This window comes from Mobula hypostoma, chromosome 23 (genome assembly GCF_963921235.1).
Source record: "Mobula hypostoma chromosome 23, sMobHyp1.1, whole genome shotgun sequence".
In the NCBI taxonomy this organism is placed as follows: domain Eukaryota; kingdom Metazoa; phylum Chordata; class Chondrichthyes; order Myliobatiformes; family Myliobatidae; genus Mobula; species Mobula hypostoma.
The window spans coordinates 5,970,232-5,995,623 of record NC_086119.1 but is presented as its reverse complement, the minus strand read 5'-3'; the positions used below and the strand labels follow the sequence as shown (position 1 = coordinate 5,995,623).

The 25,392-nt window shown below is 43.2% G+C and overlaps 1 protein-coding gene across 7 annotated transcripts in view; it reads right to left on the bottom strand.

Moving 5' to 3' along the window:
• Window positions 1-25,392, bottom strand: part of bcas3 (BCAS3 microtubule associated cell migration factor) — a 987,973-nt gene that overhangs the window by 45,492 nt on the left and 917,089 nt on the right. For 6 of the 7 annotated variants that reach the window (XM_063031775.1, XM_063031774.1, XM_063031776.1 and 3 more), the window contains one exon: window positions 16,097-16,264. The exons of the other annotated variant lie outside the window; for it this stretch is intronic. In XM_063031775.1, coding sequence (XP_062887845.1) covers window positions 16,097-16,264 — 168 coding nt within the window. The remainder of the gene's footprint in view (window positions 1-16,096; window positions 16,265-25,392) is intronic. 7 annotated transcript variants of the gene reach the window in all.

Sequence of the window (25,392 nt, the reverse complement as noted above, 5' to 3'; positions counted from 1 at the left end):
ACCAAAAGAGGGATAAGCAATTGGCTCGGGCAGAGCCTCGCCTGCCTGCCGCCTGGACAGTGAAGGGCCAGCTTGGCTAGGCCCAGGAGCAAACCGACCAGGAGATTCCCCTGAGCAGCCCTCTCCCGTCCGGTTACATTTTCTTTGTGTGGGATCCTGTCACTAACCTTCTCTATCACCCTTAAAATCTATCTCTTTGATCAATCTTTATATGTTTGTTTGTGTGACTTGGCGTCAAACTTCGCCTGATAATGCTTTTGCGAAATGTGTCCTGGGACAGTTTTATCACGCCAATGGAGCTATATAAATGCAAATTATTGTTGCGAGGTAAATAGGTGCAACAGACAGGAACTGAAGTTGGCTGAGCCCCTTGGGCCAAGCATTTGGAGAGGTTTCTTACCCATCCTGTCTCCGCTAGGTGGGCAGATAGCCAAACCAGATGGACAGTTCAGCGCTGATTACTGCTTTTGAGTACTCATGTACGTGGGGGGGGGGGGGTTAAAACCACAGCCGGAATGGTAGATTATAAACACTTGCTGCATGAAAAATGGTCCATCGGATCAGCACAGGATGTGTGTCCTTCTGACCGGATGCCTGGAAGCTGTCACTGATTTCAATAAATGAATCTCTTTGTAACAGGACTGACACTGGGTCATCCACAACAGATTAAAAAAAAGACCATTTTGAAAATGAACTGTTAAACCATTAGAGACTGTTTACTCTTGTTCCACCCCAAAATTTCCCCATATTACTTTTACCAAATTCACCATTCATGGTGATTTAACCCTTTGCTATACTGCAGTGCAGGCTTTGACAACACCTACACACTGCCTGACAGTCCCAGTACACTCCCTAAGCTAGTCACTCAACCGGACCTTCGACAACACCTACACACTGCCTGACAGTCCCAGTACACTCCCCAAGCCAGCCACTCAGCCGGACCTTTGACAACACCTACACACTGCCTGGCAGTCCCAGTACACTCCCCAAGCCAGCCACTCAACCGGACCTTCGACAACACCTACACACTGCCTGACAGTCCCAGTACACTCCCCAAGCCAGTCACTCAACCGAACATTCACTCATAGGCAAAGAACAGTACAGAACAGTACCATCCCTTCAGCCCATGATGTTGTGCTGACTTTTTAACTTCCTTCAAGTTCAATCTATCACTTCTCTTCCACAAAGCCCTCCATTATTCTTTCAGCCACGTGCCTATCTAAGAGTCTGTTAAATGTCCCTAATGTAGCTACCTCTACCACCACCCCTATCAGGGCATTCCACACACCCACCACTCTCTGTGCAAAAAAAAGTACTCCTGACAACCTCCATACTTTCCTCCAACCTTGTGCCTTCTCTTACTAGCCATTTCTGACCTGGGAAAAAGGTGCTGGCTATCCACTCTATCTATGGCACTTACCATCATATACACCTCTATCAAGTCACCTCTCATCACTCCAAAGAGAAAAGTCCTAGCTCACTCAACCTTTCCTTATAATACATGTTTTGTAATTCAGACAGCATCCTGGTCAATCTCCTCTGCACCCTCTCTAAAGTTTCCACCTCATTCCTATAATGAGGCAACCAGAACTGAACACAATATTCCAAGTGTGGTCTAACCAGTTTTATAGAGTTGCAACATTACCTCGTGGCTCTTGAACTGTGAAGGGGAAGCAATATTATGTGGGAGGTTGCTGACATACATAATGTTACACTACCGATTACACTTTCAAAACCCTCCATTGGCTGTGGAGCTGTTTAAGGACATGATGTAATTGTGAAAGGTGCGACAGTGAAAGAAAAGTTAGGCAGAGTATTGGAAACCCAATTTAACTTGGCTCAGGTGTTCTCTATACCATGGAACTCGTTTCACCTCTTTACACAGGATACCCAGGCCATCTGTAAGCAATTTCACGTATGTCTGAATGGCTCATGAGATCTCACAGTTCATCTGAGCTTCTTGTTAGGAATGTTTTCTCTGATCAGTGCTGTACTACAACACCAAATGCACAGAAATGCAGCCCTCCACCCCCTCTCCTCCTCTGTTTCACCCTCCCCTGCAGCAACTCTTTCAAATCCAGCAAAAGAAATCTAATCCTGGCTTTTCGTAGCTGAGATTGCAAAAAAATCATGCTTGAAAAATAGGTCTAAAAAAGCTCCAGTCAAAATGGCAGTGCAGTCAGTTAACAATCCTGCCTAAGGTAGCTGCAGATATTTCGCACAACCTGGCTTATTCTGAGAAAGAACATAGGAAAAATCCTAATTTCTGTAACTGGGTACATTTCCTTCCTATGAAGATACGTGGAGGATTAGGATGATCTCACCTACTGTATTTACCTGGTGAGATTGTTTGGCCTAAGTATACTTGTGATTTTTCATCATTGGCCAGTGAAGAGGACAGTGAACAGTGAAGTTCTGGGTGCGCTAACTGAGAAAGGATACAATGGATTATCACCCTTCCTTCTGATGGCATAAAATAGAAGAAAGAACTGCATCTCAAGATTGAATCAAACTTGTTTTGCTGCTGTTGTTGCTTGTTGTGCTCTCTGTTGTTTTGCCGAGCATCATGAGCATCCTCTGCTGGCGCTGGAGCGTGCGCCAGTAATCTGGGTTCAACTCCATTGTGGTCTGTGAGGAGTTAGTATGTTCTCCCTATGACCATGTGGGTTTCTCTCGTGTGCTCCAGTTTCCTCCCACATTCCAGAGATGTACAGGTTAGGGTTAGTAAATTGTGGAAATGCTACGCGGGTGCTGCAATGTTTGCCGAGACTTGTGGGCTGCGCCCAGCTCATCCTTAGCTGTTAACACAAGCATATTTTACTGCATGTTTCAATGGATATGTGATACATGAAAAATCAATCTAAATGAATCTGAAGTCTAGGGTAACGCACACAAAATGCTGCAGGAACTCAGCAGGTCAGACAGCATCTACGGGGAGGAATTAACAGTCGATATTTCAGGCTGATGAATCTGAAACTTAAGTGTTTTACTATCCCTTTGATGTGTGATGACTATTGTAGTGTAGGAAACACTAATGTGACACTAAGCTCTCTCCAATTACATGATAATGGTGAGATATTGTTTCAGCAACATGGTTAAATATTGACAAGAACATCAGAGAGAAATCAAGTGGTAATAGGATTTTTTTTGCATCCTTCTAAGAAGATGGGCTGTCCATGATTCAATGTTTATCAGAATCAGAATCAGAAGTAGGTTTAATATCACTGGCATATGTCGTGAAATTTGTTGTTTTGCGGCTGCAGTACACTGCAATACATAATAATATAACAAATATAAAAACTATAATAACTAAGAAATATATATCAAGAACATTAAATAAGCAGTGCAAAAATACAGCAAAAAATATATATAGTGAGGTAGTGTACATAGGTTCATTGTCCGTTCAGAGGGGAAGTAACTATTTCTGAAATGGTGAGTGGATGTCTTCAGGTTCCTGTACCTCCTCCTTGATGGTAAGAATGAGAAGAGGACATATGTTTGGTAATGGGGTCCTTAATGATGGATGCCGCCTTTCTGAGGCATCGCCTTCTGAGTGTGTCCTTGATGCTGGGAGGCTAGTGTCTTGATGGAGCTGGCTGAGTTTACAACTTCCTGCAGCTTTTTCCGATCCTGTGCCTGTGATCTACAAGCCTGCATGACTGACAGTGAGGACTCTCCTGATACCCTACGGAAATGTTTGACCTAGTCTACGTGCACACATCTCTGTGCGAGGCTAAGCAGCCTTCACCCACATGTGATCATTCTTCCAATATCTCTCTCTGCCTTCCTTACTTGTGGCATTGTAGAAAGCGAGTTTTATTTCTTTAAACTTTCATCCAGAAATAAGATCATTGGCAGGTCTTCAAAGGGTCAAAGTACAAAACATCTTTTAACCATTTTTTCCCCTAAAATTTCCAGTCAGAAACAACGAGCTCAGAGCTGATGTGTGTGGAGTGTTAGCCCCAGGAACCGGACAGATATTAATAAATCTCACTAGTTCATTTGACCTAATAGGTCTCTTATCTGCGGTTGCAGGGTTAAAACATCCTGGTAACAGTCAGTCATCACCACCTCAGGCATGCTGCGCTGCGATAAATCACGCCTTTCGTGAACTCTTGGGGTTAATGTCTTCGACTTGATGGTTTTGCCCTCTAGCTTTTCCTCATCCTATCTCAAGTGGCCAGGGTCTGCTCCCATGGATGCTGACAGCTTGCTAGTGCCTCATCCAAGGGGTCATTCTTTATGTGCCAGATAAGTGCAAGAACACTGCGAATCAATGGCTGGCACATTTGCTGGGGTCCCTGAGTGTGTTCGAAGTACAAATTAAATTTATTATCAAAGTACATATGTATATGTCACCACATACAGCTCTGAGATTCATTTTCTTGTGGGCATTCACAGAAAGTGCAAAAAAGCGCAATCAAATCAATGAAAAACCACACACAAGACAGAAAACACCAATGTGCAAAAGGCAACAAACTGCAAATACACAGAAAAAATAAGCAATAAATGTTGAGAACTTGAGAGGAGGAGTCCTTGAAAGTGAGTCCATAGGTTGTGGGAACAGTTCAGTGATGGGGTGAGAGGGGGTGAGAGAAGTTGAGTGAAGTTACCCCTCTGGTTCAAGAGTCTGATGCTCCTGAACCTGGTGCTGTGGGTCCTGAGGCTCCTGTACCCTCTTCCTACTGCAGCAGTGAGAAGAGAGCATGGCCTGTACCTTGAGTTTGGAGCAAGTAGGAGGAGCCAAAAGAGAAATTGTTGAGTGTGAGGACCAGTTCTACCAGATGGAGGAGTGTGGTGGTGGAGGGGAACTGGTCACGTGGCCATCTATCGCATAATGTAGCAAACTGCACAAACTCAAACTGCATGATGAGCCAGTGTGGTTTGTGTAACAATTTACAGTGCCAGTGGTTGCTATCGAGGTTCGATTCCCGCTACAAACTGTAAGCAGCTTGTATGTTCTCCCTGTAACCACATGGATTTGTTCTGGGTGCCTCAGTTTCCTCTCACATTCCAAAGACGTTTGGGTCAGGGTTAGTAAATTGTGGGCATGCTATGGCAGTGCACACTGCAAGCTGCCCAGAGCAGTCCTTGGACTGTATTGATTGCTGATGCAAACAGCATGTTTCGATGTTTCAACATACATGTGACAAAGCTAATCACCTCTGTGGCTCAGTTTCCCATGGTCAAAGCTCCAAGGGTGCTTGTGGCCAAAGCTTGTGAACTACTTGGCAGTTTGGCTTCAGTATTACTTCCCGTTCCTGATCGTGAGGTGCTGATTCACCCCTGATGATTCAGAACAGGAACAGAACCAGGATTAGTAGGGATATCCTCCCAAGGTGAACGGACACTTCAACTGATCACAAGAAGTCCTGTGAAGCTGTGTGTATTCTCAATCCTTTTCCAAATATTATACAACTTCTTGTAATGTACATATGATTAACTACAATCTGTAAACATAAAAATGGAACTTCTTCTTCAAGTGTGATATTTTGTGCGCGAATCACTGGCCTGAGTGCTTGTTCACTCCAGGGTTAGGCTGTAAGTCCTCTGGAATAATCAAGTTAGCACTGCAGTGGCTTGGAATGGTGCAGGCCGTAACCCATGGCAACAGTGCCTGAGCATCTGCATGACCGACGATAGAAAAGTAGTCAAGAGAGTAGGCTGCATTTTGAGCGCCACAGTGTTGCCTCTCCATCTTCCCGCAGCGAGCCCCATAGGAAGGAAGGAGAAAGTGGGGGGGGGGAGGGATCAGTCGCCCCAGCACACACTGAGCACATTCCTGTCTATACGTTAGCCACAAGCACATGTGCACAAGACTCCCCAACATCAAGGACATCTTCAAAAGGGGATACCTCAAAAAGGCACCATTCATTATGAACGGACCCCATCGGCCAGGACATGGCCCTTCTCACTGCTACCATCAGAGGGGAGGTACAGGTGCCTGAAGACACACACTCAACATTTTAGGAACAGCTTCTACCCCTCCCCATCAGATTTCTGAATGGACAATGAACCAACCCATGAATATTACCTTACTATTTTATTTGGTCTCTTTTTACACTATTTATTTAATATCTTATACTGAATATACATATAATTCTTATCATAATTTCTAGTTTTTAAAATGTATTTCATTGTACTGCTGCCACAAAGCAATTAATTTCATGACATATGCAAATAATATTAAATCTGATACTGATACTGATCCTCATGTGCCTATTTGGGAATCCAGATATGATGAATCACATCTCTAATTAGCACATAAAAAATTGTACAGATACCACAATTGGTCATGTAACCTAACACCCGATGAAAAGGTGTGTGCAAATGACTGGTAAAACAGCATGAAGAAAATGCAATATCAGAATCAGAATCAGAAGCAGGTTTATTATCACCGGCATGTGTCGTGAAACTTGTTAACTTAGCAGCAGCAGTTCGATGCAATATATAATGTATAAGAACAAAAAGTAAAAATAAATAAATAATTCAATTACAGTATATATTTATTGAATAGATTAAAAATCATGCAAAGACAGAAATAATATATATTAAAAGAGTGTGGTAGTGCTCATGAGTTCAATGTCCATTTAGGAATTGTTCCTGAATCACTGAGTGTGTGCCTTCAGGCTTCTGTACCCTCTACCTGATGGTAACAGTGAGAAAAGGGCATGCCTGGGGTGCTGGAGGCCCTTAATAATGGACTCTCTGAGACACTGCTCCTTGAAGATGTCCTGGATACTTTGTAGGCTAGTACCCAAGATGGAGCCGACTAAATTTATGACCTTCTGCAGCTTCTTTCGGACCTGTGAAGTAGCATTCCCCCGCCCCCCCAAAACCAGACAACGATGCAGCCTGTCAGAATGCTTTCCATGGTGCATCTATAGAACTTTTTGAGTGTTTTTGTTGACATTCCAAATTTCTTCAAACTCCTAATGAAGTATAATAGTTTTTTTTAAACATCAGTTACCATTTGCTGCTCTCTCTGACATTCAACTCTTTAACTTCAGCAGAACCAAACAATACCAAGGGGCATCCGGTGGGGGCTGGAAACTTGTGCAGCACTGAGTGCTGATGATCTGGAACCTCAGCACTCCATGGCAGAGGTGCCCCCGTCTGGATTCATTACATGGAGATTCGTCCCCTGATGATTGTATGGTGGATATTACACAGCTCACAGAAACTAGCCTCCTGTTTATGGACTCTGTCTACATTTCTCTCTGCCTCACTAAAGCAGCGAGCTAAACACCCCGGACATTCTCTCTTGGAGTCATAATCTTAGAGAAGTACGAATCCGAAGCTGGACATTTGGCCTATCTAGTCCATGCTGAAACCATTTAAACAGCCTACTCCCATCGACCTGCTTTGAGACCATAGCCCTCCCATATCCTTATCATACCCTTTCCTCCTCTCTCCCATTGGGTAGAAGGTACAAAAGAAAGCACATACCACCAGACACAGAACAGCTCCTATCCCACTGTTATCAGACTCTTGAAAGGACCTTTTGTACAATATGATGGACTCTTGTCCCCACAATCTACCTCTTTCATTTTATCATTTACCTGCACTGCAATTTTTCGATAGCTTTTACACTTCATTCTGTATTTTACTGCTTTACATTATACTAGCTCAATGCACTGTGTAATGATTTGATGTGTATGAACAGTTACAAGACAAGCTTTTCACTGTATCTTAGCACATGTGACAATAATAAACCAATATGAATAGATAGCTGCTCTTTACAGTTAACTAACTCAGGTAAAACTGAACAGTTCCTCATACAATAAGATGGACCCTTGACCTCACAATCTGCTTCATTATGACCTTCCACCTTATTGTCTGCCTGCATTGCACTTTTTTTGGTAAATATAAAACATTATATTCTGCCTTGGTATTGTTTTGAGTTGTACTACCTCAATGAACTGATGTGATGGACTATATATGGCATGCAAAGTAGTTTTTCACTCTACCTCAGTACATGCGTCAATAACAAACTTTGTGCTCGGTCCCTCTTTGCCCTATTTGATAAATCACTGTTCACCCAACGACCCACAGAGGAAAGTCAAGCAGTAAGTAAGAGGTTAGACTCTAACCGTTAGAGTCCTAAAATCTTCACGTTCAAATTTCTCCATGGCCTTACTAGCTTCCTAAATTATAATCTAAGAACCAAAATTAGAGAATTCCATTGATTTCAGAGTGTTGCGGTGATGAGGAGGTGCAGGGATGGTAAATGATGAGGTGATGGAGGCATCTGAATGAGAGTCTTAATTACAAATATTGATACCCAGTTCAAACCTGCATTGGTTTTCCTGTGGCTTGAATCTGCAATAGAATTTTACTGGCAATGTCCATCAGGTATGAGGCCCTGTGACATCACTGTGTGTGCCCAGAGGCCTCAGCGTGCCAGCATAAAAATGCTGACAATAATTTGGCCCATAGTCTTCTGTTCCAGTTTAAGATGGCCCTGGGCACCTCTGCCATGCCTGCTTCTTTGTTTTAATCTAACCAATGCACAGCCTGACAATGCTGTCCTGACTTTTCCTCCACAAAGGGTTAAAATCATGTTCTGCACAAAACAGTGTTTAAGAGGGTGGGAGAAGGAAGGAGGAGCAGTGTAGGTAGCTGGTGGGGGATGGTATTGGTACTGGTGCTGTGGGATTGCTCAATGTGGTCAGTAATGAATTTTATGTTACATTAAAGCCACATAAATGGTCGGCCCAGCACAGACAACAAGTGGCCAGGCACCACGGGCTAATCTAATGATGTAAAAATAGAGACAGTACCAATTATATGGCAGCCCATACCACACTGCTGCAGGGACTCCCAATGAATAGCTACAAATCAAATTACAGGCTAATAGACGCACTACAAGAAGGGGGAGTCAATGCTAACTGCATTACAGCCTTGTGACCTTTCTGCTCTGAGCTGCACAGTCCAGACTCAGACTTGCACCCTCTGGAATATGAAAGAGCCTGTTGTTAGGAAAAGCAGTGGAACAAGGCAGTGTCCCTAAATGAGTTAAACACTAAGCTGTCAAAGTTGCCCTTTGTTTATGTGTCACTCTCCTGATAGCCGGCTCAACCTCTCATTACAAGCACACAGGCAACAGTAAACACCTCGTACTTTCTGCTACTTTGTCCTCATTCAGCCCTATGAGCCTGAGAACTCTCCACTCCTCTTTGGCCTCATGTACATCTCCGAGATCCAACACTTCTCCATTGGCTTCAGCTGTGAAGCTCACAATAGCGACAGAACTGTCACTGGCAGAATCTCAGATGCTGATGAGAAGGCGTACAAGAATGGGATAGATCAGCTGGTTGAGTGGTGTCGAAACAACCACCTTGCAACTCAGCTTCAGTATGACCAAGGAACTAATTGTGGACTTCAGGAAGAGAAATCATGAGAACACACACCAGTCCTCACCGAGGGATCAGCAGTGGAAAGGGTAACCAGTTTCAAATTCCTGGGGGACAATATCTCTGAGGATTTATCCTGGGCTCAACATATTGATGCAATTACAAAGAAGACATGCCAGCAGCTAAATTTCATGAGGAGTTTGAGGAGATTTGGTATGTCACCAAAAACTCTGGCAAATTTCTACAAATGCACCATGGAGAGCATTCTGACTGATTGCATCACCGTCTAGTATGGAGGCATCAATGCACAGGATCGGAAAAAGCTGCAGAGGGTTGCAGATTTAAACTACGGGCGCTCATGTCCCCACAAGGACATCTTCAAAAGGCGGTGCCTCATGAAGGCAGCATCCACCTTTAAGGACCTTCACCACCCAGGACATGCCCTTTTCTCATTACCACTATCCTGGAGGAGGTACAGGAGCCTGAAGCTCCTGATGTCCACTCAATGTTTTAGGAACAGTTTCTCCCCCCTGCCATTAGATTTCTGAATGGTCTATGAACCCATGAACACTACCTCATTAGTTAGCTCTCTTTTTGCACTCCTTATTTATTTCTTATACATGCATAATGCAATTTATAGTAATTTTAAGTATTGCAATGTACTGCTGCCATAAAACAATGAATTTCACAACATATATCAGCAATAATAAACCTGTTTCTGATGAAGCGCTAGGACTCTGTCCATGTAGCATCCTACCTTGTTACCCTACTCTTCTTAGGTTCAGAGATATCTTGATTCGACTACAGTTCCATGGATTCTGAGGCAGCTCACAAATGCTGCACAGCACCTACAGAATCAGCCTCAGGTGGGGCAGGTGGATGTGCTGCTTTGGATGGTACGCTCCTTCCATGGCTTGCACAGCCTCTTGTACTTGTTTTCAGCATTTTGAGAATGCACTTTAAGCATTTCTTTTGTCCTTATGGAACGCCGTTCCCAACACTATGGCAACACTACGCTTGTTACAAAGGTCTAGTGCAGGGTTTCTCAACAGGGGTTCCGCGAGAGGCCACTAAGGGTTCTGCGAAAGACCATGATTGGAAAAAAAATCATATTTTGAACCTTGTGCAACGCTGTGGTGGGCCGTGACTGAGCAGCCCTATTAGCAATTTTGTTAGCGGTCCCTCAGCCCAGTACAGCATTTTATAGGAGGACCGTGCCGCCAATTGACTAATGGGAGTGAACAAACTCTAACGGTGTAGTCGAAAATTGGGGGGAAATTTTCATTCTAAAAAAGGAATTTTCAAGCGCCATGACTCAGCGGCACTTATTACCCAGAAAAGGAAAAGTCACACAGTTGGTGAGAACCTAATAATGCCAGCATGTAAAATTATAGTGGGTAAAATGCTAGGACAAGATGCAGTATGAGAAATTGAAAAGGTTTCACTCTCAGCTTTTCTATCCAGTTTGATGAGTCAACAGATTTTGCCAATAAGTGTCATGAAAGATTTGTAAAGAAATGATGTCGAAATTCAAGAAAACTTTTTCTGTTCCAAAGAGCTGCCTGACACAAGCAAAGGCAAAGACTGCACCTCTTCCTACGGATGCTGCCTGGCCTGCTGCGTTCACCACCAACTTTTATATGTGTTGCTTGAATTTCCAGTATCTGCAGAATTCCTGTTGTTTGCCAAGATATATTTAATGTTTTGTCTTCATATCTGGAAACAAAAGGTCTGCCTTGGAGGAACTGTATTGGTGTCTGTCCTGATGGTGCCCTATCAATGGTTGGTTCCATGAGAGGTTTTGTTTCTCTTCTAAAAAAAGAAAATCTTGACATTGTCACAACACATTGCTCTCTTCACAGACAGGTGCTGATTTAAAATCTCTTGGAGATGAAATAAAAAAAGTTCTAGATGATCTAACAAAAATAGTTAACTATTAAACAAAGACCAGTTCACTCGAGAATGTTTAAAAACTGTGAAAACCTGGACAAAGATCCCACCAATCTCCTGATACATACAGAGATATGGTGGCTTAGCAGAGGAAGAGTGTTTGAAAACTAACCTATTTAAGACATTTTTAATCATATGAACCAGTTGAACAAGTCTCTGCAAGGCCCTGAAGAAAATGTTTTGACTTCAAGTGACAAGATTCTTGAATTTAAAAGGAAACTGAATCTTTGGAAAAATCAAGTTGCAAAAGGAAATCTTGAAATATTTCCACTGCTGCTTGGGCTTGAGAATGAGGAAGAATATCAGAAAATCTTGAGTCTTGTTGAAAACAACTGCAGAACAAAATTCAACAGTATATTTCCTCCCTTTCAACACAAGTGTATGACTCGGTGAGTGACCCTTTCTCTGAATCTTCTGCTCAGCCTGAGAACTTGACTTTGAGAGAAGAGGAAGAACTTTGTGAGATGCAGTCTGATTGTGCACTCATGATGAGATTTACTGACCTGCCCCTGGACAAATTCTGAATTTTTGTGAAAGAAGAGTATCCTCCCATTCACAGGAAAGCAATGAACATTTTGCTGCAGTTTTCAGCTTCTTACATGTGTGAACAAGCTTTTTCTTATTTAACAAGCATCAAGAACAAGGATAGAAATCGTCTCATTTCAGTCTGCTTATTATGTTTGCCTTATGAGTTTTTAAAATTCATGAAAGGGAAAGAAAGATTAATTTCAAGAAAGGTAAGCTAAGCTTAACTTCCTGTTTTTTTTCAAGAAAGGTTAGTTAAAAATTCATTCTCTACTCAAAAGAACATAGATAATTTTTTTGAATTATTATATCCACAACTTACTGATAACACTAACGTTCTGTGATATAATAATATTTATGCAGGAGTTCCCTGAGACCTGAAAATTATTTCAAGGGTTCCTCCAGGGCAAAAAGATTGAGAAAGGCAGGTCCAGTGTCAGACTGCAGACAATGTGGGTTGCAGCCCAGAGTTGTGTGAGCATGAAGTTCCTTGATGCTCAGCAAAGCTGCCCGGGAGAGGACGTTGATAATGGTTTGCCCATTCTGGAAATGGATCTGGGATATTTACCCAAGACATGGTCAGTGGTATGTTTCCAGCACTTTATTGTAGGGTACCCAAGTGTCAAAGCAGGGACTGCTGCTGCTCCATGAGACCAAATGTTCTGAGTTTGAGATCATGGTCTTTTCCTCAGTCCACCAGAATACTCCGCTCGCTGGGGATGGGGTGGATTCTGTCACATATTTCTCTCTTCACTGAGAGTTGCCTCCTGTAATAGGGAAAGTCATCCCCATTTTTCAAGATTTTGTTTGGGGCCTACATTTGATGGTCTACCGATCCTTATCTTCCATTTGTTTAGTGGAAGGCACATCCAAGCTCTTTTTTCCGGTGGCCACATCCTTTGTGCAATGGGACTCTATGATATAAGGCTGGAGTGAGCTTGGCTCTGGAATGGAGGATCACCTACTTCTTTGACCAAATTATTGGTCACTTGTTCTGGTATCTGTGGCCACCATAAAACTACAGTCCTTTGCATGTATTACTGTGTTAAAGGTACGATATAAATTTGTTATTGTTGCTTTGAAAGTTTCAGAGAAACTTAGCATTTAAGATGCCAATATTTCCTCTGGCTTCCTAGGACTCCATACTTATGAACTCCCCTCTTGATGTTCTCTCAGCTAGCATCAGTAGCAGGGCTCAGGAAGCAGATGATACCAGTCAATGTTCTCGATCCTGAACAGCAACAGGATGAATGGAGATGGCTCTGACCTTCCTGCGGAAGACAAATCAGCTTGCCAGCGCCCACGCAGAGAACAGGATTTATTGCCCGGAAGGTGAAATTCTATCCCACTGCAATCTCCAGCTAAAGGAGAAGAGGAAAGTAAAAGGGAGAATCCCTGGAGTATCAACATACAGACAATCAGCGGAATGGAACAAGGAGTTGTTCCTCCATTCTCCAGATGGTGTAATCACTATTGCCGCTGTTCCATGATTGTCCTGAAATCTCCAGAATTAATCACCAACATGCTGCTACAATCATCAACCAACAGAAAAAGTGACTTTGAACACTTTCCCTTATCAATTATAAGACCACCTACTGATGGCCAACCATCATATCACTGGGTAACAATTGACTCTGTGAGCTGGATGGGTCAGGGATTTCGAAAGCAGGAGATGGAATCGCTGGGTCTACACCCAGCCACAGTTGGGAAGCCTGGATACGTACAATCCCAGCAGCAGGGACTCTGTAAGGCATTTGGTGCCTGTCATATCTCCAAAGGGACAGAATCAGAAATTAGGTAACAGCTTCACTGGGGGACACAATGTTGGAGCAGGATGCACACAAGTGAACATAATTTAGTATTAATTATAATTGGAAATCACCTGGAAATAGCCCTAACAACAGATCAAATTCCTGAACATCTTTAGGCTTCAGGTTTCAGTTCTAAACATGTCATATCAGATGGTTGTACGTTGACAATACTGCTTGTGGGGGAAGGGTTGCTGCGTAGGGTCAGAGAGTCATATGATAAGATACAGCAAGGCTGACCCTGCCTATCTCTCAGCATTTCTGCAGCTCTTACACTAAAAATGGATTAATGGATGTCAGACTGGAAGGATGTCAGCACATTCTTGAGTGTTTTGAAGAAGGCATCATTTGTCAGGAATTCACTAGCTGGAATACCTTCTACACGTGAACAGTTAACAGCCTGCGAGCCAATTCAGCTTTAATTTTTCCAACCTCTGTCTGCTACAAGAGCAGAATCTCCCTGTGGCCACCCATTTCAAATCCACTTCCCATTCTCATTCTAACATGTCTATCCGTGGCCTCCCCTACTGCCACGGTGAGGCCAAGCTCAGGCTGTTGGAGCAACACCTCATACCTGTAAGGGTAGCCTTCAACCTGATGGAATGAACATTGATTTCTCTAACTTCCAGTAATTTCTCCTCCCCCTTCTCTCTTTTTCAATTCCCTTTTCTGGTTTTCCTCTCATTCTTTCTCTTCTCCTCACCTGCCCATTACCTCCCACTGTTTCCACTCTTTCCCTTTCTTCCTTAGTCCACTGGCTTCTCCGATCAGATTCCTTCTTCAGCCCTTTACCTCTCCCACTTATCACTTTCCAGCTTCTCATTTCATCCCCCACCACCCATCCACCTTCCCCCTCACCTGGTCTCACCTGTCGCTCCTTCCCCTCCTTCCACCTTCTTATTCTGGCTTCTGCCCCCTTTTTCCAGTCCCGGTGAAGGCTCTTGGTTTGAAATGTTCACTATTTACTTACCTCTGTAGATGCTGCCTCTCTTAAATCAGAAGAGTGTTAGTGAGCAAGTGTGAGACAATAGATTAAAGGGGAATATGTAAGGGGAATGGCATGATGGGATTGCCCTGACATCTGGTATTGACAAAGGGAAAAGGAAGAATGAAATCAGATTTGCAACCTGTTTAACAAGTTGGTTAATGGGCCATGAAGATGAAATCTACTCTGGTCAGATTATCATAACATCCAGTGAGGTTTACACCATAGATAGTTTAGTGAGTATGCCTTGGAAATGTAAGGATGGATTGTTTGTACAGTGCCTAAAGCAAGAAAGACCAAACATGTCTTGAAAACTACTACAGGAAATGGAAATCCATTTCCTAAGCAAGAAAATGAATCTCAGGTTGAAAATGGTAACATATATGTACATATCATGGAGGAAATGAATATCTAACGAGGACGTCATGAACAAAGCAAACATAAAAAGAAAAATAATGTATGAGATTATGAAAAGGCAACGTAACTTCATTGGACATGTGATTAGGAAAGAGGAGTTACAATGCACGGTAATTATGGGAAAGATTGAAGGGAAGAAAGCAAAAGGAAGGCAAAGACAAATGATGATGGAGCCAGCAGCCAGAGAACTGGAAATGAATACCAATGAATTGATCCACTTGACCTGAAACAGGAGTGTGTGGGCCAGGGCAGTCAAAGCTCAAACTGGGCATGGCACCTGATGATGATGATGATGATGATGATGATGATGATGATATGTACTTTGACAATAAATTTACTTTGAACTTCAAACTTTATTTAACTTGCAATTTTTAGACTTCTCAGACCTACAAATACCAATAGTATATGGTTTTTATTGTAAGTTAGTCAAGGTTCCAGTTGTCCAGGTGAGAAGTTATCTCAGTCAGTCAAACGTCTACCTTTGAAGAATATAAGACCATAAAACATAGGAACAGAATTAGGCCATTCAGCCTATTGAACCTGCTCTGCCATTTCATCATGGCTGATTTACCATACCTCACAACTCCATTTTTCTGCCTTCTCTCTATAACCTTTGACACCCTTACTAATCAAGAACCTATCAACCTCCACTTTCAATACACCCAGTGATTGGCCTCCACAGCCATCTGCGGCAATGAATTCCATCAATTCACCAGCCTCTTGCTAAAGAGATTCCTTCTCATCTCTATTTTAAGGGGACATCCTTCTATTCTGTGGCTGTGCCCTTTGATCCTAGACTCTCACACTATAGGAAACATCTTCTACACATCCGTTCTATCTAGTTCTTTGAATATTCAATAGGTTTCAATGATTATTCACCAAGGGAACACACAAAATGCTGGAAGAACTTAGCAGGTCAGAAAGCATCTATAAATACATCTTCATAGATGCTGCCTGACCTGCTAAGTTCCTCCAGCATTTTGTGTATGTTACTCTGGATTTCCAGCATCTGCAGAATCTCTTGTGTTCGTGCACCAATGGGACTCCTTCCTTACCTGTTCCCGAGCCCACAATGTCCCTGCTGGGTGACTCAGACATGGCGTCTGCCAGACGCTCACGAAGTCCTTCGTCAGTGTTATCGATAGAAGACATTTGTCGCAGTCCAAAGCTCTCTGGCCAACTGCCACACACTTCCAGTAGCGTCACGCTACGGTCAAACGTCCCTGAAACAAGAGAAGAGCCGGGGGTGTCATTTACACTCACTCCTTCTTCCATTGTCTCCCTCTGATGCTCCAGCGGAGCAGCTGGCCGAGCTCCTGCTCCTTCACCACTTCCATTACCCGACCTCCTGAACTAAACTGTTGATATTCAGTGGCCCATTTACAAATATGTTATGTAAGTCATCTGAGACATGACGTTCAAGATTGTTTAATTTAATTTAATTTCCAGCACACAAGTGTAAAGAACAAAATAATTGTTATTCCAGATCTGATGCAGCACGAAAAAGGAAAACAAAATGCAATAATAAAAAACACAATAAATATAAATACATAACTAGCTTATATGCATAGATTGAAAGTCCATAAGCAGACACCAACAGAATCAACAAACTCACTTGTAAGGCCAGTGATGTTGTGGGGATGGAACTGGACTCTCTCACGGTGGCGTCTGAAAAGAGGATGCTGTCTAACTTGGACAATGTCTCCCATCCACTACATAATGTACTGGGTGGGCACAGGAGTACATTCAGCCAGAGACTCTTTCCACCGAGATACAACACAGAGCCTCATAGGAAGTCATTTCTGCCTGTGGCCATCAAACTTTACAACTCCTCCCTTGGAGGGTCAGACACCCTGAGCCAATAGGCTGGTCCTGGACTTATTTCATAATTTACTGGCATAATTTACATATTACTATTTAACTATTTATGGTTCTATTACTATTTATTATTTATGGTGCAACTGTAACGAAAATCAATTTCCCCCAGGATCAATAAAGTATGACTATGACTATAAAGTGACCCCAGGCACAGGTGTATCTGGACATAAGGTGATTCTGACAGGAGATGATAAAGCAGTGGTGGTGGGGTAATTAGTGGGTTAGTGGGTGGAGGTGTTGATCAGCCTTACTGCTTGGGGAAAGTAACTGCTTTTGAATCTGGTGGTCCTAGTGTAAATGCTACGTAGCCTCTTCCCTGTTCAGATTGGGACAAAGAGTCAATAAGCAGGGTGGGTGGATCTTCCATGATATTACTGGCTTTTTTCTGTATATGTGTCCTTGATGGTGGGTAGGCTGGTACTGGTGATGCACTGGGTAATTCTGACTACCCGTTGTAGAGCCTTCCTGCCTGGGGCAGTGCAGTATACATGTAGTGAATGCAGTGTATTTGGGTGGAAAAAGTGACTTTACACATTTGTAAATGAGGACTGACTTCCGCTGACAATCCTCACCTGCCCTCCCTCTTGGAAATTAATGGTCAGTCTGTGTCTGTGGTTGACCAGATTCCTGGAGACTACCATTACCCATACATTGAAGTGAAACAAGCATGTTACGCTCATTAGCAGGAAAGCCCAGCAGATTGTTTTTACTATGCCAGTCTAAGAAACTTAACACCTCAGGATGAATCTTTACTCAGCTATCATTGAGAGTGTTGTGGCCACCTCTATCACTGTTTCATTTCTTGTTGCCTCCTCCTTCTCCAAGTCCAGGTTGCAGTGAGTGGTCCACTCAACGGAGACTATCACAGGTCATCAGCTACTGACATTAAAAGACCTGTTCATCACCAGAGCAAACAGCTGAGAAAATGACTGCTGACCCCACCCACCCTCGCAGTCACTCATTCACCAAATTGCCATCAGGAAGACCTACAAGTTCATCACTACCAGGAATACAGGCCATCTCTGAAGCTTCTTTTTTTTATAGCTATCCAGCTGCTCAACAAAACTCACTCAGGTGCAATACCCTAACTGTCCCTGCACAACATCTCTTAAGTGGTCCTTCCCACTATCCTTGTTCTGTTCATAATGATTGAGACTGTTCAATATGTTCACATTAAGTTTCATTATTGACATTTACACATGTGACCATTCTGCTTACGGTTGATTGCTCATGGCTGTTTGCATAATTGTCTTGTAAATTGTTGGTTGCTGTTCTGTTGTCTGTTATGGTGTTGTCCTGTGTTTCATGTTTGGCACTGAACCATAACTAATTCTGGTAAAAAAAAAGATTCTGATTCTGATTGTTGTCTAAAGCTCTGCTTTGCTGGGTATTTCCTTGACATTATTGGGTGCACTATAGACTTGTTGATAGAAATATCCCTCTGTAAATGGTCAATTATGGTTTCCAGGGTGGTGGACAGCAACTTGGAGAGATCTTGCTAAGTCCACCCCACCATCGAGGACATCTTCAAAAAGCAATGCTTCAACACCCAGGACATGCCCTCTTCTCATTGCTATCACCAGGGAGGAGGTACAGGAGCCTGAAGACACACACTCAACGTTTTAGGAACAGCTTCTTTCCCTCTGCCATCAGATTCCTGAACCCATGACCACACACCTCACTATTTTGCTCACTTTTTGCTCTACTTATTCACATTTCTTATTGTATTTAATAGCATTTTTTTGCTGTGTTGCACTGTACAGCTGCGCAAAACAACAAATTTCATGACGTATGTCAGTGATAATAAAGCTGATTCGGATTCTGTTTAGAGCAGGGGTTCACAACCTGGGGTTCATGGACCCCTCGGTTAATGGTAGGCGTCCACGGTATTAAAAAGGCTGGGAACCTCTGATTTAGAGGTTTCAGTATGAACAATTAGGCAGTAGAATAGGGTTGAATCTAAATACCTTGACTCACAAATGGAGAACAGAATTTGAGGCTTCCAATGGGGACAAACTTTAGTTCCAGGTGACTTCCCCCTTTTCCCACAACAATTTGGAAAATATCTCACCCTGTGATAATGAGGGAGGCACAGTAGCACAGCAGTTAGCGTAATGCTTTATAATGCCAGAGATAACCAACTGGGATTCAATTCCTGCCACTATTTGTAAGTAGTTTGTACATTCTTCTCATGAGGTTTCTTGTGGGTGCTCTAATTGCCCAAGACCTTTGTACTGTACTGTACTGCTGCAAAAAAAAACATATTTCATGACAAATGTGAGTGATCATGAGCTTGATTCTGATGAGGGTCTCTATTATGGACTGAGAGTGGGAAAGGGGCAGGGAGACGGGAATTATGGTTGGAGGGGAAGGAGCAGGAAGCACTGGAGAGACATTCTGCAATGATCAAGAAACCAATTGTTTGAAATCAAATGACCTTGCCTGGAGTCTCAGGGTTGGGTATGTCCCATGCCGCCTGTCCCTGGCACTAATTCTCTGCCACATCCCACATCCCACATCCCTCCTGCAGCGGTCCACGCTCGCCATTCCCAACATCCTTTGCTCCCACCAGACTAACAAAATTGGTCTCCGCTCTGTGTTGACAAATATAGCACTGTCTTAGGACCCCCGGCCACATGTATGTGCCCAAGGCATTTGCACAGTACTGTACATGGGACAAAAAGCTAATCTTTAATCCTTAACGATTACTCCTTCAATTCCACCCCTTTCTTCAGGATGAATCTCAAGTTATGAGACTAAGGCAGGTTAATCTCAATTTTCAGCGAGGATCACACCGTTATTGAGGAACCCTGGATAGATTTCCTTGCCACTGTAAACCTAAGCAGAGTGTACTGCCTCTTCGCCCAGCACAGAGGGAATGTAGCAGTACAGGGCCACACCTGTACCGAGGAACAGCTGGGGCAGGAAAGTGATTGGATCAGCCAATTCATCAACAGAACTAGATCTTCTGACCACAGAACTGTAAGGAAGCTAGGAACTCCATCCTTTTATCTGATTACACATAACATAAATCATCATATAATCATGTAACGGAGGGGCACATAAACCAGCTCTCTGAAAGATCTAGGCAGCTGGTCCCACTCCTTGGTATCCAGCCATTACCTTGAAAGTAATTTCCTTTTCATTCAATGTGCTTTCTTTTAAAAGTTACTATTGCATCTGCTTACGCTGCTGTCAGATAGCACTTTCAGATGAGAAAGAACTCCTCACTCTCACATTGCTTCATGAACTCTAAGGCTGATTTCTCTTCTGAAGCCTCATCACATTGAAAGTAGCATCTCCTTATTTATCATATGTCTAAAATGTTACAAATTTAATCAAATTTATAAATTAAGTTTTAGAAAAACGGCATATGGTAACAGGTCCTTTTGGCTCAACAAGCTCGCACCACTCAATTACACCCATGTGAGTAATTAACCCACTAACTTGTACATCTTTGGAATGTGGGAGGAAACCAGAGCACCCGAAGAAAACCTAGGCTGTCACAGAGAGAGTGTACAACTCCTTATTGACAGCTGGGTAGCTGGCACTGTAATAGTGTTACACTATGCTACCATGCCACCTCATAGTCTATCAAAGCTTTAATGATTTTCTGTGGATGGTGTGGAGGGTTGTCGTAGGTTTCGTAGTGTGGAAAGGGATAACACCAGAGGGGATAATTTTAAGGTGATTGGAGAAAAGTATGGGGGAATATCAGGGGTAAGTTTTTTATACACAGAGTGGTGAGTGTGTGGAATGCTTTGCTAGGGGTGGAGTTAAAGGTAGATACATCAGGGACATCTACGTAGGCAGATGGATGATAGAAAAATGGGGGGCGATGTAGGAGGGAAGGGTTAATTTGATCTTAGTTAGGTTAAATGGTTGCACAACACTGTGGGCCGAAGGGCCTGTGTTGTGCTGTAACATACTATATTCTATAACATTCTCATGATTCCCTCCTTAACCTTCTCTGCTTGGAGTACAATGTTGTCAGCTGCTTGTCATCTGACATTATTTCTTACTCCATTTATCCTTTTTCCTTACTGCAGGTCCCCCATGCCAAGTGCCCTGTGCAGGAAGTGTGCATGTGTGGCGATAAAACTGGGAAACAATTAAGTGCTCAGTGTTCTAAGGATAGACTTCTCGTCTGTCACAGCTCTTAAGTGGGGGGGCTGTACAGCCTCACCACACGCTGACGGCTACTGACAGGTGCTGAGAGGGAAGGCAGACTGGGCTGGTCAGGGCTACAAGGGCGGCAGGAGGTTGAAGCCCATCTCGAGCTCTCTGACCCTCAAGAGCACTCTGCTGACTCCGTGGGTGAACCGCCAGGGACCTGTTGGCAAAGTGGTATGCTGTTATAATGACAGAATGAAGAGGGAGATAACCAGGATCTGGCCTCTATGGGCATCTGCCGACATAGCAGGAGCTCCAAGTAAATGTCAGCAGTGCAAGGCTGTGGAGAACAAGCAATTAAGATAGCCTTGGATGAGAGAGCGATGGTATTTCATGTTCTGTCATTAATATCTTTGGCAGGGTCCAGTTGAGAATCCAACTTTGATCTTGGGAGCAGTGCAATATGGGATAGCTCCACAGAAATGGGACAAAAGTAGCATATTTTCTCTCCAAGTCATTGTCATAAACTGATGAGATATATAGGAGCAGAATTAGGCTATTTGGCCCATCAAGTTTCATTGTGTTTTCAATCCTTTTTTTTCCAACTTCCTGTTGCTAGTACATCTTCACTCCCTTTCTGCATGGCATCTTATATGACTTCACAGAAAAACTTGTGCTCCATCAGTACCACACTGCATCAGCTGAGATTTTTTGGTTTAGCTGTCAAAGCTTGAGTTGGCACTACAAAGTGATCTAAATTAATTCCAAATATAAAATGCAAAATAATTGATAGATAAAGTATTCACTCCCTTCAAGTCAGTATTTAGTAGGTGTACTTTTGGCAGCAACTACAGCCTTGAGTCTGTGTGTATAGATCTCTATCAGCTTCGCACATCTGGACAATGCAATTTTTCCCCATTCTTCTTTACAAGACTGCTCAAACTCTGTCAGATCGCATGGGGAATTGGGAAGAGAGAATGAGGCTGATGCTGCGCAACTGTCCCTCACTTAAATCCAAATCAAGCGCTAGTCTCGACACCATCAAAGCTGGCTGGTGGCGTAGTGGCATCAGCGCTGGACTTCAGGGCAAGAGGTCCCAAGTTCGAATCCGGCCGGCTCCCGTACACGCTCTCCATCCGTACCGGGTTGAGCGTCAACCTAGCAACTCGACCTCATAAAAAGTACTAATGGTGTCGAGGTCTTCATCGATGACAATGGACAAACCTTAGCACTCTAAGAGCTATTCAGTGACTTGGAAACGTTCTTGTATCCATGGTGTGGTTTTTTTCCAGGTTACTGACTCACCAGCAATTGTACCTCCCAGATATAAGTGTAGTTTTACTACAATCAACAAAGCACCTTGACTGTACATGGTGATCTCTATTTAATGAATAATGTGACTTCTAAAACTAATGGATGCAGCAGTGAGGATTTGGTGTGTCATATTAAAGGGGATAAATACGTATGCAATCAATTATTTTGTGTTTTATATTTAGATCACTTTGACATGGAAGAGTCTTTTTCTGTTGATCAATATCACAAAAAAGCCAAATGAAATTCACTGTGATTCATTGTTATCAAACAAGAAAACAGTAAAACTTCTGGTGGGTGGGGGGGTGAATAATTTTTACAGGTTCTATATGTGTGTGTGTGTGTGTGTATATATACGTATCAGAATCAGAATCAGAATCAGGTTTATTATCACCGGCATGTGTGATAACTTAGCAGCAGCAGTTCAATGCAATACATAATATAGAAGAAAAAAAGTAAAAATAAGTAGATAAAAAGATCAATTACAGTGCATGCATATTGAATAGATTAAAAGTCATGCAAAAACAGAAATAATATACTGTATATTAAAAAAGTGAAGGGGTGTTCATGGGTTCAATGTCCATTTAGGAATTGGATGGCAGAGGGGAAGAAGCTGTTCCTGAATCGCTGAGTGTGTGCCTTCAGGCTTCTGTACCTCCTACCTGATGTTAATAATGAGAAAAGGCCATGCCCTAGGTGCTAGGGTCCTTAATGATGGACGCTGCTGTTCTGAGACACAGCTCCCTAAAGATGTCCTGGGTACTTTGTAGGCTAGTACCCACAATGGAGCCGACTAAATTTACAACCCTCTGCAGCTTCTTTCGGTCCTGTGCAGTAGCACCACCCCCCCCCCCCATACCAGAGAGTGATGCAGCCTGTCAGAATGCTCACCACAGTTCATCTATAGAAGTTTTTGAAGGTTCTTGTTGACGTACCAAATCTCTTCAAGCTCCTAATGAAATATAGGCACTGTTTTGCCTTCTTTATAGCTGCATTGATATGTGGGGACCAGGTTAGGTCCTCAGAAATCTTGACACCCAGGAACTTGAAGCTGCTCACTCTCTCCACTTCTGATCCCTCTATGAAGACTGGTATGTGTTCCTTCATCTTACCCTTCCTGAAGTCCACAACCAGCTCCTTCATCTTACTGACATTGAATGCTACTGTGACACCACTCCACAGGCTGGTATATCTTGCTCCTGTACGTCCTCTCATCTCCATCTGAGATTCTACCAATAATGATTGTATCATCAGCAAATTTATAGATGGTATCTCAGCTATGCCTAGCCACACAGTCATGAGTATAGAAAGAGTAGAGCATCGGACTAAGCAGACACCCCTGAGGTGCATCAGTGTTGATTGTCAGTGAGAAGGAGATATTATCACCAATCCACACAGATTGTGGTCTTCCGGTTAGGAAGTCGAGGATCCAATTGCAGAGGCCCAGGTTCTGTAACCTATCAATCAGGGTTGTAGGAATGATGGTGTTAAATGCTGAGCTATAGTCGCTGAACAGCATCCTGACACGGGTGTTTGTGTTGTCCAGGTGGTCTAAGGCCGCGTGAAGAGCCACTGAGAATGTGTCTGCCGTTGACCTATTGTGGCAATAAGCAAATTGCCATGGGTCCAGATGCTTCTGAGGCAGGAGTTCAGTCCAGTCATGACCAACCTCTCAAAGCATTTTATCATTGTAGATGTGCGTGCAAAAAGAGAAAAAAAAGTCGTGAGGTAGTGATCATGGGTTCAATGTCCATTCAGAAATCTAATGGCAGAGGAGAAGAAGCTGTTCCTGAATCACTGAGTATGTGCCTTCAGGCTTCTGTACCTTCTACCTGATGGCAGCAATGAGAAAAGGGCTTGTCCTGGGTAATGAAGGCCCTTAATGATGGATACTGCCTTTTTGAGGCCTCACTCCTTGGATGCTTGGGAGGCTGATGCCCATGATGGAGCTGAGTGAGTTTACAACTTCCTGCAGCTTATTTCGATCTGTGCAGTGGTCCCCACCCCCCAACACCAGAAAGCAATGCTGCCAGTTAGAATGATCTCCATGGTACATCTGTAAACATTTGTGAGTGTCTTTGGCGACATACCAGATCTCCTCAAACTCCTAATGAAACGTAGCCGCTGTTGCGCCTTCTTTGTAACTGCATCAGTATGTTGGGCCCAGATTAGATCCTCAGAGACGTTGACACCCAAAAACTAGAAACTGCTCACCTTCCCCACTTCTGATCTCTCATGTGCAAATTGCACACACACATCCAGCTTGCCATTAGGACTTTCTGAATTAAGTTCAGACTCACACTTCCATGTTCCTTCCCAGTGTTACTTTCATTCTGTCTTATCTCTCTACCTGCTGGAGCCACTGCAGGTTCAGAGTCCAACCTCTACATGATCCGATTTTACACCAGTGAGGAAAATTAAAGAATGATAAAGCTTAACCTTATTTGTCACATGTAAGTCAAAACACCAAAGCACATAGTGAAATGTGTCATTTGCGTCAATGACCAACACAATCTGGGAATGTGCTTGGGGCAGCCTGCAAATATCGCCATAGAACATAGAACATAGAATAGTACAGCACAGTACTATTCCGCCCACAATGTTGTGCCAACCCTCAAACCCTGCCTCCCATATAAGCCCCCACCTTAAATTCCTCCATATACCTGTCTAGTAGTCTCTTAAACTTCACTATTGTATCTGCCTCCACCACTGACTCAGGCAGTGCATTCCACGCACCAACCACTCTCTGAGTAAAAAAACCTTCCTCTAATATCCCCTTGAACTTCCCACCCCTTACCTTAAAGCCATGTCCTCTTGTATTGAGCAGTGGTGCCCTGGGGAAGAGGCGCTGGCTATCCACTCTATCTATTCCACTTATTATCTTGTACACCTCTATCATGTCTCCTCTCATCCTCCTTCTCTTCAAAGAGTAAAGCCCTAGCTCCCTTAATCTCTGATCATAACGCATAGTCTCTAAACCAGGCAGCATCCTGGTAAATCTCCTCTGTACCCTTTCCAATGCTTCCACATCCTTCCTATAGTGAGGTGA